At 53.5% G+C, this 15,785-nt stretch overlaps 1 protein-coding gene across 1 annotated transcript in view; it reads left to right on the top strand.

Moving 5' to 3' along the window:
• The first annotated feature begins 5,119 nt into the window (after positions 1-5,119).
• CNGB1 (cyclic nucleotide gated channel subunit beta 1) overlaps positions 5,120-15,785 on the top strand; it is a 70,464-nt gene continuing 59,798 nt past the window's right edge. The window contains exons 1-12 of the mRNA XM_077130490.1: positions 5,120-5,296; positions 7,521-7,628; positions 7,801-7,881; positions 8,167-8,399; positions 8,980-9,133; positions 9,220-9,262; positions 9,469-9,514; positions 11,025-11,100; positions 11,374-11,413; positions 11,827-11,980; positions 12,793-12,868; positions 14,400-14,436. Of these exons, the coding sequence (XP_076986605.1) occupies positions 5,120-5,296; positions 7,521-7,628; positions 7,801-7,881; positions 8,167-8,399; positions 8,980-9,133; positions 9,220-9,262; positions 9,469-9,514; positions 11,025-11,100; positions 11,374-11,413; positions 11,827-11,980; positions 12,793-12,868; positions 14,400-14,436 (1,225 nt within the window). The remainder of the gene's footprint in view (positions 5,297-7,520; positions 7,629-7,800; positions 7,882-8,166; positions 8,400-8,979; positions 9,134-9,219; positions 9,263-9,468; positions 9,515-11,024; positions 11,101-11,373; positions 11,414-11,826; positions 11,981-12,792; positions 12,869-14,399; positions 14,437-15,785) is intronic.

The following is a 15,785-nucleotide window of genomic DNA, read 5'->3' as shown; positions in this document are numbered from 1 at the left end:
CACAAAATACAATGTTTTGTGTGTTTTGTAACAATCATTTCTTTTCAGTGTTTAACCTTAAGATACTATCCATGGACCACTAGCCTTCTAATATGCTTAATTATGATCTTAGTAAATAATTAAACATCACTTTCAGGCCCAAGTCAATATTTGAGCCCATTGAGACTTTTAAATAATCTACCTCTTTAATAAGACGATACGTATAACTTGATGGACAAATGTCTTCTCTTTACCTATACTACCTCTTTTCTCTTACCCCAGGGCCTTTTATTGAATTACATACTACCCTAGTTATGGGTTTTCACAATCTTGATAGTATTTTGATTCACACATACCCAGAGTGCACATTTGTATGTTAAAAGGAGAGGAATAGAATAATTTATGGTATAAATCTTTAGCATTAGTCTTAATTTTTCTTTTCTAGTTTATTTCATGAGGAAATCAACTTTTTGCTCCCATTTGGACTACATTACCTCTGAAAATTTAATCTTATCCAGAAAGGACACTGTATACTGTTTCATCATATGCTCACTTTGACAAATGTGTCTGCTTTGTGTGCACATATAACCCAAGTGTCAAATATTATATATTGGCTTATATGGGAAAAAAATAGTTTAAAAAGCTAGAAAAAGAGAAATCTATTATGTTGAAGTCCTTAAATATGTGTCATGTTCTTTTATCAGTGTTTCATTTATAGGTAATTACTATGTGCTTTGAGAGAATTGTATTTGGCTATATAGCAGAAAAGGTTGTTTTCAAAATAAACTGGGGAGTATAAAAATACAAATATATATATATATATATATATATATATATATATATATATATATATATATATATATATATATATATATATATAACGAAATACAGAAAGGGCATGAATATATCATTTAACTAATACCCGCTAGTGAGAAGCCTGTGATACTACCACCAATTTTAAGACCTTTTTTGGAAATCAGTTTAGTAGATTCTCAAAAAGTTAAACCTGAATTTAGTATAGGATCCAGCAGTTCTACCCCTAGGAATTTACCCGAGAGAAATGAAAACCTCGGTCCATGCAAAGATTCACATGCAATGTTCATAGCGGCATTATTTGTGTTAGCCAAAATGTGGTAACAACCCCCCATGCCCACCAACTGATCAGCAGATAAACTGTGGTGTATCTGTACAATGGAAAATTTTGCAATAAAAAAGAATGAAGTATGGATATGTGCTATGATGTGGATGAATCTTACGGGGAAAGCAGCCAGTCACAAAAGACCTCCTATTGTGTAATCCCATTTAGATGCAATATCCATAATAGGCAAGAAATAGACCAAAAGCGGATTCATGGTTGTCAGTCTGGAGAGATTGGGGGAGGGAAGAATGGGGAGTGCTAGTGCATCTGGAGTTTCTTTTGGGGGTGACACAAATATTCTGAAATTAGATTATGGTGATGGTTACACAAAACTCTGTAAATATATAAAGCCCATTTAGTTGTACATTTTTAAAGGGGTAAATTTTTATGGTATGTAGATTATATCTCAATTAATACTATTTAAAAAAGTCCTTTTCTTAAAGAGTGGCTAATCTTGATATATTTATATTTACCCCATACTTCAAAGATTTCCAGCTTCTCTTGGCCCATCTACTAAAACCCGTGATGGACAAGGCCCTACACGATCCAGTCCCTCCCACCTCCCCACCTCATTGCCCATCACTCTCCCTTTACCCACCACACTCCGCTCTTCAAAGGCATCTGAGCTCATCCCGGCCTCAGGACCTTTGCACTTGCTGTGTCCTCTGCCTTGGAATACGGTTTGCCCAGATCTGACAGTGGTCCTTTCTTGCTTTTCATGTCTCAGCTCCAATATCTCCCTCTGCCCTGAACACCCATTTAAAGATGCCCTCAGTCTCATTTCTCTGTTTCTTACATGGCACCGGCATAATTTGCAATGCATATATTAGTTTTTAATCTTTTAAATTTCTGTCTCCTCCATGGGAATGTAAGCTCCAAGAGGGCAGGACTATGTCTGTCTTGCTCAGTGTGCCACAGTTGGCATGTGCTGGGCTCATAAGAAGAGTTCAAGAAATATCACTGCGGGCGGGCCGCGGTGGCTCAGCGGGCAAAGTGCTTGCCTGCTATGCCGGAGGACCTCGGTTCGATTCCCGGCCCCAGCCCATGTAACAAAAACGGAGAAACAGAATACAATAAAACAAGAAAATGTTTAAAAATGTTTCCCTTTCTTCCTTCCTTCCTTCCTTCCTTCTATCCTTCTATCCTTCCTTCCTTCTCTCTGTCTTTCCTTTAAAAAAAAAAAAAGAAATATCACTGGGATCCTGTCACTCCCCTGAGCCCTCCTTGGGCACCCTCCCTCACTGGGCGTCTGTCTCTTGCACCCCTCCCTCTCAATTTTCATTTCCTCGCTAGGATATGACCGTAGTTCACAGGGCTGACTCAGAGGCAGTCAGTCATTCTAACAGTCCTTGGACCACTCCTGAAAACCCAGTCCTGGGACCACAGCCATTCTGGCAGAATCCATGACAGGGGCTGCTGAGGCCCTGCCCAAGCTACAGAAGACTCCGGGGCCAGAGAGAGCCTGCCAAGATCAGCATGGGGGCTGCAGCACTGGATGGACCATGCCTCCTGCACTGAGGGCTGAGAGCTGACAAGTCCCTGCCACCTGGAAGAGTCTCCCAGCATCACTTGGGGACTCCAAGTCACCATCATTAGTCACACACGTGGCTTGGCCAAGCAATGTGGGGAGCCAGACGCCCTGGTGCTGTACAGGTCTCCCTGGTACCTCATGAAACTCCGAACTTCTGCCACTTCCTTGGGACCAGGTCCCTGCTAGCCCTTGTGTGTGTGTGGAGCCACTGGCTCCCTGGGCATCAGCCTTCTCTCCTCTATCCCCACCCCCATCTGGCACCTCCTAATCCTTTGCACATAGCCCAGCTGCTGCCAATTAATCCCTCTGTGTCCCTGAGGCTCAGCCAGGAGTGGCAGGAAGAAGGCGATTCCTGGCTGGTGGTCAACATCTGAGCAGGTAACTTGGGATGAGGTGGAGGCTTTGTGGGACCCTTGATGGACCCCCATGCTCTCCTTCTAGCAAGGGGTGTAGACACGAAGAAGAAGCAGGCAGTGGCTGGGAAATCTGGAGCCTCCCTCTTCCCCGGTGGGTCTCAAATTTTAGCATGCATCAGAATTTCCAGGGCAGCTTGTGAAATGTAGGAAATCCAGTTTCCTCTAGAAGGTTTTCAGAGGATTCTGAAAAACAGTGATGGTCCAGGCATCACAGTCCTCTCAGCATCCCTGCCACCCTCATGGAAGTGAAATTAGCAGGGACATGGCGAAAAGATGGGAGAGACCTATGGACATTCTGATCCAGGAGGAAAATAACTGGAAGAAGAAAAATTAGGGGTGTGGAAGTCTTCCCCAGTCATTTCCAGAAGGTTCTGGGATGCAGACCAGCATTTCCACCTGCTGGGACAGAGTCTCCAGGCCTGGTCTGCAGAAGAGGCCAATTCTTGACAGATGTCAGTCCCAGCTCAGGGTGGGTGCGGCCATCAGGAATTAGGCAACTGAGTATGCTCAGCTTGGCCATTTGTTGGCTTGTCTGTGCCTCCATTTTCTTCGCTGTAAGATGGTGCTGGAAATCCTTGTTACTGGGGTGGGATAGGGGCAGGGAGGAGGACGAGGATGGGTGCCGCCATGGATGGAATACACCTAGCTCAGTTCTTCCATGCAGGGAGAACCCCTGTTGCAACCTCTTGTGGCTGATGGGGTCACTGGGAATCTGCTGACCCAAACATGGGCTCTGCTGACCTTGGAAATCACTGCATCTACCCCAGACCCAACAACAAATGGAAGTTCAGAGGGGTCATGTTTTGGCTCAAGTTCCCCTTTTTGGAGGCTGAGCCAGGGATCTGACTCCCCACCCTGGGCTTTGTCCCCACTGTTCCCTGCTCCAGCCTCTTATTGGAGAAGCTGGGCTGCTGATGCCACAGTGGGCCAGGGGCTGGAGCTGTGAGCAGAGGGGCTGGCCGCATGGTGAGGGGCTGCAGGGAACTGGGCACTGGGGCTGGGATTCCTTTTCAGCCCAGGATCTCCTGGCAGAGGACTGGCATAGAGGCATTCTGCCATCTCCCCGGCTGCCCATGGCTAGGGAGGGATGAGGACAGCTATGTCCTAGGGGAATTGTCTCAGCAGGGCCCTTCCAGGGCCTGGCAGTTTACAGGTACTGACCTGCATGGTGTCTGCTGGGGCAGGCCATCCACCTGGCAGGGCTCCAGTCATGAGGGCAGGAGATCCCCATTTCTCAAAGACAAATGATGCCAGAACCCGTTCAAAGTGGGCCCAAAATATCCCCATAAAACACGATAAAGAGGCTTAACTGACATTTTATCTCGAAAACTAAAAAAAAAAAAAAAATCATGAAATAACTTTATTTTTTCTTACAGTAAACAAAACAGATTTCCATGCATATGCTACTCCTAATGCATTTATCTCTAAAAGTTTATAACAGGATTATGCTGTATATGATTTGCCACAATTGGTGTTTTCGTGTGACACCACATGGCAGTCAATGCCAACATTTATTATGTCTTTGCCAGTCACTGTTCAGAGGATGTTGTGCTTATTGGTTCATTTTATCCTCACAGTTGTTCTACGCTGTAGGTACAATTAATATCTCCATTCTTCAGAAAAGCAAATTGCGTCACAGAGAGTAACTGATTTGCTCATGACTCGAACTCAGAGTATGCACATCTTCCCGTGTCACTGCACTTAGACTTGCTTCTTTTTAACAGCTCTGTAATATTTCAGTAAATGGGTATATCAATTTGTTTAATGTTTGTCCCTCTTACCGATGGATATTTAGGTACTTTCCAACAGCCAGTCTCCTATCAATGGCTATTTGGGCGCTTTTGATCTTTTGCTATAATATTATTGCAACCAACTTTATTGTACACTTTGTTTCGGCCTTGAGTGTTTCAATCAGTTATAATTGCAAGAGTATTTTTAAAGATGAGGCAAGAAAAGGGAAATGTGTAACCCACAGGTGCAGCCCACAAGTGGTGGGAGCAGCGGTGAGCATTCGCTAGGGGAGGCCCCAAGAGTCAGTCCTTTACAGGTGTCAGGATGTTGGGCTGGGTCCAGAGGGTGCTGCCTCAGCCTCCGAGGACCCCTCAGAAGACCAGGATGGAGCAGGAGGGGGGTACGGAGCCGGAGTGGGAGCCGGAGCCGGAGCCGGAGCCGGAGCGGGAACCGGAGCCTGAAACAGCCCCCGCGGAGGCTGAGCTGGAGGATGAGCTCCCGGTGAGAAGCGGGGGGCAAGGAGGGGCAGGCTGGCCTCGCTGTTCAGGGACTTCTCCACTTAGGCCCATGTCCCCATGGTCCTCCACAACAGAAATTTGGAACCTGAAGGAAACATGGAGGTCCAAGGCCTGGAGAGTGGGCAGGGCTTGTCCAAAGCTAACTTCTTCTATAAAAGTCCAGAAAGTAAATATTTTAGGATTTATGGGCCATTCCATCTCTGCTAATTATTGAACTCTGCTATTATATGTATATAGCCAGTCAATATGTAAATGAATGAGTATGACTGTGTTTCAATAAAACCTTATTTACAAAAAACAAGCAGCAGATTAGCTTTGGCTCATGGGCCATAGCTTGCCTACCTCTAAGCATCTCGAACAGTGCTACTCAAAGCAGCTGTCCGTGAACTGCTACTGGTTCGTGATAAGATTAGGAGCCTGCACTAGAAGGTAAACCTACTATATCGGTATGTGTTTAGTAGCAAGACTTTCTCAGTGAAGTAGTGCATTGATTTACATTTAGCACACACTGTTTATTCATCCTGGACCAGAAACAAACTGTTTGCATACTGGCACTGGTCTGTGGATCATACTTTGAGCAGCTTTGCTCTAGAGCTTTCCTGTGAGCACATCATCAAAACTTGACTGTTGTGAGTCTTATCCATCCAGGAGCCCAAGGACATCTAATTCAGCAGCTCTATTTTCATTTAGTTTTTTTTAGTTTCATTCAGATTTTCATTTAGTTCCTAATTGATGCCAGGCCCTGTGCTCAGGCATGGGGGCATACGGACGAATAAGGCATGGCCCCTGGGGGTCAGCAGATGATACTCTGCCAGCTCATTCTGTCGAGGTGACAGAGGGGATGTGGTGAACCCCAACTTTAGCCTCAGCTGTACCCTTCTTGGAGGGTGAAACAAGTGCATACTGGGGACTATAGGAACTCAGAGGAGGGAAAGAGTAATACCAACTTTAGAGCTTGGAGTACTTCGTAGACAAAGAGGGCAGGGCAGAATTTTAACTGGATGAGATGGAGGGGTGAGGCATTCCTGGGAGAGGAAAGCCCATTGCTGGGATAGTGCAGGGTTTGTTTAGGAAGCAGTGAGCTACCCAGGTGTAGGGTTTGTGTTCATATGTGTGTGTTTGCATATACAAATGTGCACGTGCATATGCTGCCCTTTGTGACCTCGATGGTGTGTCTGTGTGCATAAGTGTGTTCTGTATGTAAATTGGGTGTGCATACTTGTATATGCACATTTATATGCATGTGTCTGTGAATGCAGATATACGCACATCTAGATTTTCATGTGTGTGTGCGCACATGCGGGAGTGTCTATGGTTCCTGTGTCCATGTGTGTAGTGTGCATAAGTGTATACATGCACATGCTTCTGAGTCTGTGAATGTATTCACATATATGTGCATATCACATGTTTATGTGCCTGTGCATGTGTGTATATGCACATTTTGCATGTGTCTAACTGTAAATTTTGTCTGTGCATGCATATTCATGTATGTATATTTAGATGCAGGCGTTTTGCACATCTCTGCACATATACACTTTTGCGTGACTGTGTACACATGAGGTATATGCGTAAATGTACATCTCTGTGTGAACACAGGAGTATGCATGCACACACACATTTTGCTTGCCTGCCTACATGTGTATGTGTGCCTGGCCATGCGTACACCTGTGTGTGCAGTGTGTTGGGTGCCTGTATGTCCACACGTATGTGTGTTCACACATGCACTTATCTTTGTGTCTGTGCATGTTCACATGTTTAGATCCCTGCGTTTGTGTGTATATGCTCATGTTTGTGGGTCTGTGCGTGTATGCACATTTATGTTTGTATATGCACATATATGTGAGTGTGTGTATTCACATCTATGCACAAAGTAGCAGGAGCTGCAGCTAGAAAACGTGTGTGTGCACGCATACTCCCGTGTTCATGCAGAGATGTACATTTACGCATATACCTGCGTGTGTACACAGCCACACAAAAGTGTACATGTGCATAGATGTGCAAAACTTCTGCATCTAAATCTGCTTCTGCACATGAGAAGCAGATGGTAGAGGCTGCACCCTACCGTGCTACCAGAGGGGAATGAAAGGTTTGGACCAGAAAGAGAGGGAGAAGCCTAGCTGGGGGGAGGGAGGGCATCTTCTCCCACCTCCCCCTTCCTCTCAGCTTGCCCCAAGTCTTTGCAGCTCACTGCTCCTCCCTTCTCTCAGGAGGCCGTTGAAGTGGAGCAGCTCGCTGGGGATGTGATGGGTGTGGGAGGCTACTTGGGGGTGTCAGGGCCTGAGTCCTGGATGAGGGACCCCTTAGGGCTGGAGGAAGTAAGTGTCTCCAGTTGTAAGTGAGGCCTCTGGGATTTAGAGACCGTGGTGAGACTAGAGTTGTGCAGCACCGTGGGGAGAGGGGGAGTGTCTGGTGCTGAGCCAGGGGCTGCCCCTGCCTGAACCAAGCTGGTCTCCCTGAGACCTAACTGGTCCTGTTTGAACCCTCCAGCCACCCATGGAGCCATTCGAGGGGGAGGCGGTGGCCGCGGCAGGCCCAGGACGAGGTGGTGAGTGCCAGACGCTGCGGCTGGCAAGGCAGGGGACCGCTGTTTCCCCTCAGAGCCTCCCAGCAGCCCATTTCACATGTGAGGAGACAGGGGCTCAAAAGAGCAAGGGTGGGCTCCTGGGGACCTTCCAGCTGAGCTGTGCTGGTACCCAGGTCTTCTGGCCCCTTTGGGGTTCTTCTCCTCCCCTGCCTCCACTTGTGCTCCCCAACAGGGTAGAAGTGGGGCTTCTGAGATGCCAGATCTAAAGTATGAGAGACTCTTTTCCAGACACCCAGGTGGCAGCCCCTCCTCCACCCGCATCTCTTCAGGCCCAGGTCTCTGTGGTTCCAGAAGCAAACAGGTACCGCCCGCCATCCGCTTTCCTCGGGGGCTGGCCAACCAGTGGGGCGGCCATGGTGGGGGAGAGCGCTACGCCAGGGTCTGTGATGGTCAGTCCCAGCCAGAGGCCCGGGGGCATCCTGGGAGGGGGCCGAGGGGGGCTGCGGGCAGAGGGCAGGGGTCTCCTGGGCCACAGGGGCAACGTGACCAAGAGAAACAGAGGGTGGGAGCTGCAGCTAGGAGCCCCTCTCAGGGGCCCCAAGTTCCGATGTGGCCCAAGCTGCTGATCTTCCGAAGCGCACCCCAAATCCCGACTTCTGCATGAGGTCACCCAGTGGGCTTGCACGCTTCAGACCTCGGCGGTTGTAAACACTTCTGAGCCTGGGCGGGGTGGGGGAGGCATTGGGCAGTGAGTCTGCGACCCTTGGATTTAGACCACCTGGGAGACACCCCCAGGAAACCCCCTGCCCTTCCGGAACACAGGATGTGTGCCCAGCGCGGGGCGGGGGTCCCCGGAGCCAGGCTAATGAGGGGAGGCAGGATTATAGGGAAAACTTGGCTGCTCTTGACCGGGCAGCCATGGGGGGGGGCTCAGAAGGGCACCCGGCCAGCCTGGCCTCCCTTAGGGTTGATGTCGTCCACTTTCTGGAGAGGGACCCAAAGCTCAGGGTTTGGGGTCGTGATTGAGATCTCACGGAGGGGGATGGGGGCTTGGAATTCACACCCAGCGATCCCTGCAGACTGCCCCCGGGCGGGGGAGGGGCGGAGGTTGACAGCAGGCCCGCCTCTTGGTGCCCCCGCAGCGCCAGCGGCCGGGTGCTGGCCTGGCTCAGGAGGGGCGTGGAGAAGGTGGTCCCGCAGCCCGTCCCCAACGGCGGTCCAGCCCGCAACGCCGCTGCTGGCTTGGAGGACCCGGCTGAGGTGCTGCTGGGGCTGGGGGCTGAGGCGGGGCCAGGGGTTGGCTAGGGGAGGGGTCGGCGGGAGGCCGGCCCAGCCTGGGCTGACGACTGTGCTCTCTGCCCGCGTCTGTCTCTCCCTGGCAGGCTGGAGCACAGATCCTTGAGCACTGTGGCACTGGGGGCCCAGGTAAGACCAGGAGGCCTTTCCGGGCTGGGGGCTGAAGGGCTGAGGGGTGAGCCTGCCCCTGGGTAGAGTCCAGGGACCCAGAGTTTCTTACTTTCTTGGCCGAGGGGTGACCTGGGTTTGAGCTGGGCTCCTGGCGCCTGTCCCCAGCTGATCGGGACGCTGTGGGCAGGCCTCCCCACTGCTGACTGCCTCTATTTTCCATACAGGGTGTGCAGATGGGCCCAACGAGGCACGCTGGGCCCAGGACACCGGGTGAGTCCCCAACAGGGGTGCTGGTTTGGGAGTCCCTGAGCCTTGCTTGTAGCACATGTCGTGGAAGAAATGGTGTGTCCAGAGCTGAGAGTCTCGGATTCAGGAGCAGGGTCTGCTACCACCTTGGTGGGTGACCTTGAACATGTCTTCTGTCCATTCTGGACTCACTTTTCTCAGCCATAAAATGTGGGCAAAGGCCCTGGCTTGGGCAGGGGGTGCTATACTGAGTCCTGGGAGATCCCTGAGTGGGGGGCGTCTTCTGAGATGGGAAGGAGCTGTGGGTGGACTCCTCAGAGCTGGGCTTCATGGGGTGGGCTCTGTTGGAGCCTGGAGGCAGGACCTGCATCCCCGGGGGCAGCGGGGTGCCCTGGCTGCCTCCCGGTTGGCAACAGCTTCCGACTTCTCAGAGCTGACCAGAGGGGTGGCTGTCAGCGGGCAGCAGGCCAGCTCAGTTCCAGCTGCCTCTGCCCTGCAGGAGGGTGGGCCTGGATTGACCAGATCCTCCCATTTTTTTCAAGAAAAGTTAGAAATTTAGGTTGTTTATGTAAAATCCTTTATTTTTAGATGGTGTCAACTAATTGATAAGTTTTCAAAACAATGTGGGCCCCAAAACAAGCTTCAAACCTCTGGTTTGTAGTCTCTGCTGGAAATCCAGACTCATATATTCATCTCCATTCAACCCATTCATTGATTCATTCCTTAGATTGTTGACTTCTTGAGGACCTTGGGTCTTGGTCACTGCCGGACCCCTGGTGCCCAGCACAGGGCCTGCCATGAGGGGGCTCAGCACATTCCAGATGAATGAATGGACAAAATGGGTGAATCTATGCAATCCCACATTTATTCATTCATTGCTCCAGCTCTCTGTGTCTTTTGTCATCTGAAGGCTGCCCAGGTCAGAGGACCCCAGGGCCACTCTGCTGACTCCAGGGGCCAATAAAGCAATTTAAGATGAGGTCACCAAGAAATCTTGCCAGCTTTCTTTTGGCCTAGACTTGGGAAGTAGGCGCCCCTGGGAACGCAGAGCTTCCCTGAAGACGGTAGGCTGCCTGGAGGCCAGATGAGTCTGGGACCCAACGTATAGCCTCAGGACCAGCTGCGTAATTTGTGGGGCCCGATGTTCAAAAAAAGAGTAAGGATTTCAAGGTCCCAAAACAGAGCCCTTCTAATCGTGATGCTGAACCTGTCTGTCCCAGTCACAGAGGTCCCTCCCCCGATCCTGCATTCAGTCCCGAAGCAGCCCCTGCCCCTCACCTGCTGCCCCAGGACGTCGAGGCTGGGCCTGTTGTTCTAGAACCTGGATAAGCCCGGGGTCAGAATTTGAGGTTGGCCAGAGTACCACCCCCCTTCCCTATTCTTGTGACCCTTAGGGGACATCCAGGGCAAGGCCCAGCTGTGCTGAATGGCAGCCAAGGCCAGGAAAGGGCTGGTCCAGGCCTGAACCCCCAAGGGGGTGGGCAGTGGGGCTGGCTCCCTCAGGCCACTCTGCTGACCACTGGCGCCTCCACAGGCCCGGACCCTGGCTGCTCAGGTGGCTCGAGCAGAATATGGAGAAAGTGCTGCCCCAGCCACCAAAGACCCCCCAGGTGAGTCAAGGGGAACGCGGAGCAGTCAGCTGGTCACCTGGGAGGGTTTTTGAGGCACCCAGAAGGTGCCTTCCCAGTTTAACAGACTATCTCTACCCCCGAGACCCACAGAGGGGGTGCTCTCCTCCATACAGGGGGTCTTGATGTGGTGGAGGGTTGGGGGATTGAGGGAGGGAGACCCCCGCTGCCGTTCCCAGGCTAGGGCCGTGCTTTCAGCACAGAAGTGTGCAGGGGTTGCTTTGACTCATGACCTGCTCCCTGTTTATGATCCAGGGCTGGAGAGATGAGCCTGCGGATGTGCCCTCGGGCCCAGGTACTGGGAGGGGAGCCTTGGAGGGGGCTGCCTGGGGAGGCCATGGACTGGGCTGGGAGAGAAATGGGGGTCTGAGGGAGCCTGAGCTGGACAGAGAGACCTCAGCCTCACCCTGGGTAGGGAGGGGGTTGGTGCTTTGTGGGAGTGGGCGGTCAGAAGGGGGGCACAGGGATCTCTTGCCCAGCCCAGACTGGGAAGCTAGAGCCTGGCACAGAGCTGTGAGGTCGTGCACGGATCCCTTCCCCAACCTGGCCTCCATTTCTGGGTCTGCCCAAATGATGGGGTGTTTGGGTGGTTCTAAGGGGTCCCACTCCGGTGTGCTGGAGACTCAGATCTGGCCTCCTGTGCCCATGAGGAGTCGCACGAAGCCCTCCTGCCACTCCTTTAGCCTCCTGCTCTCCCTGCAGCTTTAGAGCCCCCAGGAGCGCCCCCAGAAACCGAGCCCATGCTACAGGACCCGGAGACGCCCTCTCTGCCAGCCCCCAGGGTCCCAGAGCCGGAGGATGAGCTGCTGGCTCCAGAGGCCCAGCAAGTCCCCTCCCTGCCACCCCCCAGGGACCCTACCAGGTGAGCCACCCAAATACCATGCCTCCCATGGAGCAGAATCAGTGCCCTCCCCAGCCCAGGGCCCCACCTTCATAGAGGGAGTTTTTAAAACGATCAACGTAACGCATGCACCGGGGGAAATAAACGGGTTCAGAAGAATGCTCCCCAGGGCAACTGAGTTCGCAGCTTCTTGTCCTTCCCGTCATATCTGTGCACAGACACGCTTCCAAGTGCATCTCCCCCTTGAAACACACGTCTGACAGTAGCTAACCATATATATTATTTTGCACTTGGCTGTTGTCACTTAAAAATATATCTTAGAGGTGGTTCCATTTCATACAGATAAATCTACTTCATTCTTGCAACAACCACACAGCACTCATTACGTGGCTGCACCAGCTTTTACTTAACCGTCTGGTGGACATTTAAGTTTATCTTCACTCTTTCGCTATAATCGACAACCTTGTACATGCATCATTTGCTTGTATACAAGTCAATCTGTAGGATAAATCACCAGAAATGGGGTTATGGGGTCAAAAGATACACACCTTTACAATTGGGGTAGGTATTACCAAATGCTCCCACTCGAGCATTATGTGAGCGAGGCCCCCAGTGCGCCTCTGGGGGGGCAAGCCTGAGCTGCTGGGGTCCGAGCCACAGCTGGAGCCTGCCTGGGGGGTGCAGGAGTCCGGCCTCTCCGGCCTTCCAGGCTGGAGGCCGGCATCTCCGATGCCTTCTGACAGACTGCTGCTGGCCTTGGGAGGGATCCGTCTCTGGCCTCAGTTTCCCACGAGCTCTCACACCCCGACACGGCCACTCTCTCCCACCCGCAGGTTGGTGGCTTGGCTCCTGCACAGGCTGGACAGGGCCCTGCCGCAGCCGGTGCCCCGTGGGAAGGCCGAGGGGCAGGTCAGTGCGGGGCCCTGGGAGGGAGAGATGGGAGATTGGTGGCGGGAGGGCTCTTGGGCAAGGACAGATGGTCGGCCCACATCCCTGGGAGGTACAGGGCATGGTAGGAAGCAGGGAGCCTGCCAGGGGAGCCTGGCCCTCCCCGCTGCTCATCACCCTCATTCCACACACACTCTCTGAGGCCCCCAGGTAAGCAAGGCTGAGAAGTGCTGGCCCTGCCCTGCCTGCTGGAAGCTCACAATTGGGTAGGGGGTGTTTCAATGTGGGGAGCAGAGAGCACGTAGGGTGCAGAGGAGAATTTCCCAGTGACATCAAGGAAGGCTTCCCAGTGGAGGTGGCTTCCAAGCTGAGACCTGAAGGAGGAGTAGGAAGGAGATGGGTGAAAGTGAAGGCAGATGGAATAGAAGGGGCCCTTAGACAGGGGATCAGTATAGGCAAAGGCCCAGAGTCAAGACAGACCTGGAATATTCTGGGAAGGCATGGGGCTCAGACGAAGCCAGAGTGGCCTGTGTGCACTCCTAAAGACCTCAACAGGGTTGCTGTCACCCCCTTTCTCCCCTGCTCTCTGGGGGCAATTGGACATCTTCATAGAAGCATCTGGAGCAGGGAGGCAGGAGGCCTGAATTTCAGTCCTGTCCATGTGAGCTCAGCCCCGGCCCTCTGGGATCTCCTTTGCCCACCTGAACAACGAGCTAACAGTCCCCACCCTGTCACTGCCCAGGGTTGTAAACAAAGATGGCCGGTCTGGAGGAAGAGGGGGATCAGGTCAGGGCCTGGGCCTCTGGCTCCCTCATGGTCCCAGCTGGCCCCTCTGAGCAGGTAGCCCTGCTGTGAGCCCCTGAGGACAACCCTCTTTACTCATCCGAGCCAAGATGCATGCACGAAAAGCCCCCCATGCCAATCCCCTCATCGGCTCTGGGCCCAGCAGGGTCCCTCTTTCCCATTTCATGAGACCACCGAGGTCCAGAGAGGTGGACCCCCAGACCCGGGGCCCTGCAATTAGAGCCTGGGGGAGGCTGTGGTGGGAGGCAGACAGGAGGCTGCAGGAGCCCTTTCTCCCAAGGCTGGGCCCCCGGCCTCTGCGTTCCTGTGGTCTCTGATGTTGGTGTTGGAATCGCAGCTTCAGAATCTTCCAAGAGGAGAAAAGGGGGACCCAGTGGCAGGAACAATGAGTCCCTGGAGATGCCCTCAGTGAGGGTGGGGTGGGGCCTGGGGGTGGGTGCCCACGGGGAGAGGCCTTTGTGGAGCCAGGGAGCCTGGAGACAGCCTTCCTGGGAAGGACAGGAGGACATTTTCCATTCCCTGGGAAGAGAGGAGAGGGCGCTCTGGGGGGTAGGGGGGGTGGCCCGAGCTGAGACCCTGGCAGGAGATCCTGGCGCAGAGGCTGCCTCCAAGACGGAAGGGGAGTGCTTGAGGCAGCGGGGTGTCTGCAGGGTCTGGATGGGGGAGGAGAGACCCCTTTTGCTCCAGGTGTGCCAGGAGCGGTGGCCGAGGCTGGAGGCCAGGGCGATTTTAACTTCTCCCCAAACAGGAGCCTCACGCTGCTGAGACGTGGGATGTGCAGACCAGTAAGTGAGGCCTTGGTGGGTCCCCGTGTGAGTCTCCAGACAGGTCGCTGGGTTCCTCTGCTCTCGTGTGCCCAGGCAGCAGGGCTGTCCCTGGCTAGGCCTGGACTCATGGTGGTGTGGGGGGTGTGCATTTGGGGACCCCCTGGCCTGGAGCTATAAGAGCCTCATGCTCTTCAGGCCCCACCTCTTGTCAGTTTGTCCAGGTGGCCTGAGCCCAGCCCAGACCGAGTCCGTGAGTTGAAGGCCCTTCCTTGCAGGGGGTGGAGGAGTCCTGTGAGGGGGAGGACACGGAAGGGGAGCCTGGCCCAGTGTTTCCAAGCTTCCATCCAGAGAAGACAGTCCTGAGGCCCAGTGGCTGGGCTGCCCCCTGCTGGGAACACCCCCAGAGCCCCCTCCTCCCCCTGGCCTGCGGTTCAGCAAAGCAAAGTTCCTGGTGGGTGGAGAGAGGAGAGGGGAGCAGAATCGCCCTCGAAGAGCCCCGCCCCACAGACCCCAGCTCCCTTGAGCTGGGAGGGCCACCCTCTCCCCTGTGACTGAGCTGAGACATGTGCTGCCTTGTGTCCTAGTTACTGCATCAGGAGGGGAGAGCTGGGGGTGGAATCCACTCTTCATTTCATGGCCTCACAAAAGGCATGTGGTGGGCAGGACATCCATCCATCCCCGTCCACCGCAAGTAGTTAGGGAGGCGCTGGGTGGGTCCTCGTGCAGCATTCAGGACAGTGGCCTCCCCGTCCCACCCTCCCCACTGGCTCTGCAAGGCTGTGTCCCACCCCAGCCTCTCCCGGCTGCTGGTGGTCTGAGAGCCCTGGGAAGCAGGGCGCGGCCCCCTGTGGCCGGCGGCAGGTGGGCTCTGGAACTGGGGTGAGAGGATTTATGGTGACCGCAGGATAATCAAGGGAGGAGCAGGACGAGGTCCCCTGGGGCAGAGCCTCAGCCGTCAGAGCGGGAGCTCCTGACCACCCTGGGGTGGGGTGGGGGAGCTCAGGGAACGGAAGGCACTTGTCCAAGTTCTAGAGCAAGTTCTCGGCCGGGCAGTGAACCAAGGCCTCCTGGCTTGGCAGCAGTTGCTTGGTCAGGCCAAGGCTAAGGAACCTGCAACTGTCCCCTGGAGCAGAGACCCCCCCACGGGGCGCTGAGAGCTCAGAGAACAGGGCACCCGCCCCTCTTACTGTCCTCAGCTCCTCTGCAGAGGGGCAGGCTTCTCAGCCAGCCACGGACCGGGCCTCCCTGCAGTTCCCGGAGTGTGTGGGGCATGGGTGGGTGCTGACCGCCAGGGGATGGACTCCTTATGGGGGCCAGGCTGGGAGTTGGGAAACCCTGAGAGACTGGAGAGTGAGTGTCCCCCACTT

Source organism: Tamandua tetradactyla, chromosome 16 (assembly GCF_023851605.1).
Source record: "Tamandua tetradactyla isolate mTamTet1 chromosome 16, mTamTet1.pri, whole genome shotgun sequence".
In the NCBI taxonomy this organism is placed as follows: domain Eukaryota; kingdom Metazoa; phylum Chordata; class Mammalia; order Pilosa; family Myrmecophagidae; genus Tamandua; species Tamandua tetradactyla.
This window is presented reverse-complemented; position numbering and strand designations above follow the sequence as displayed.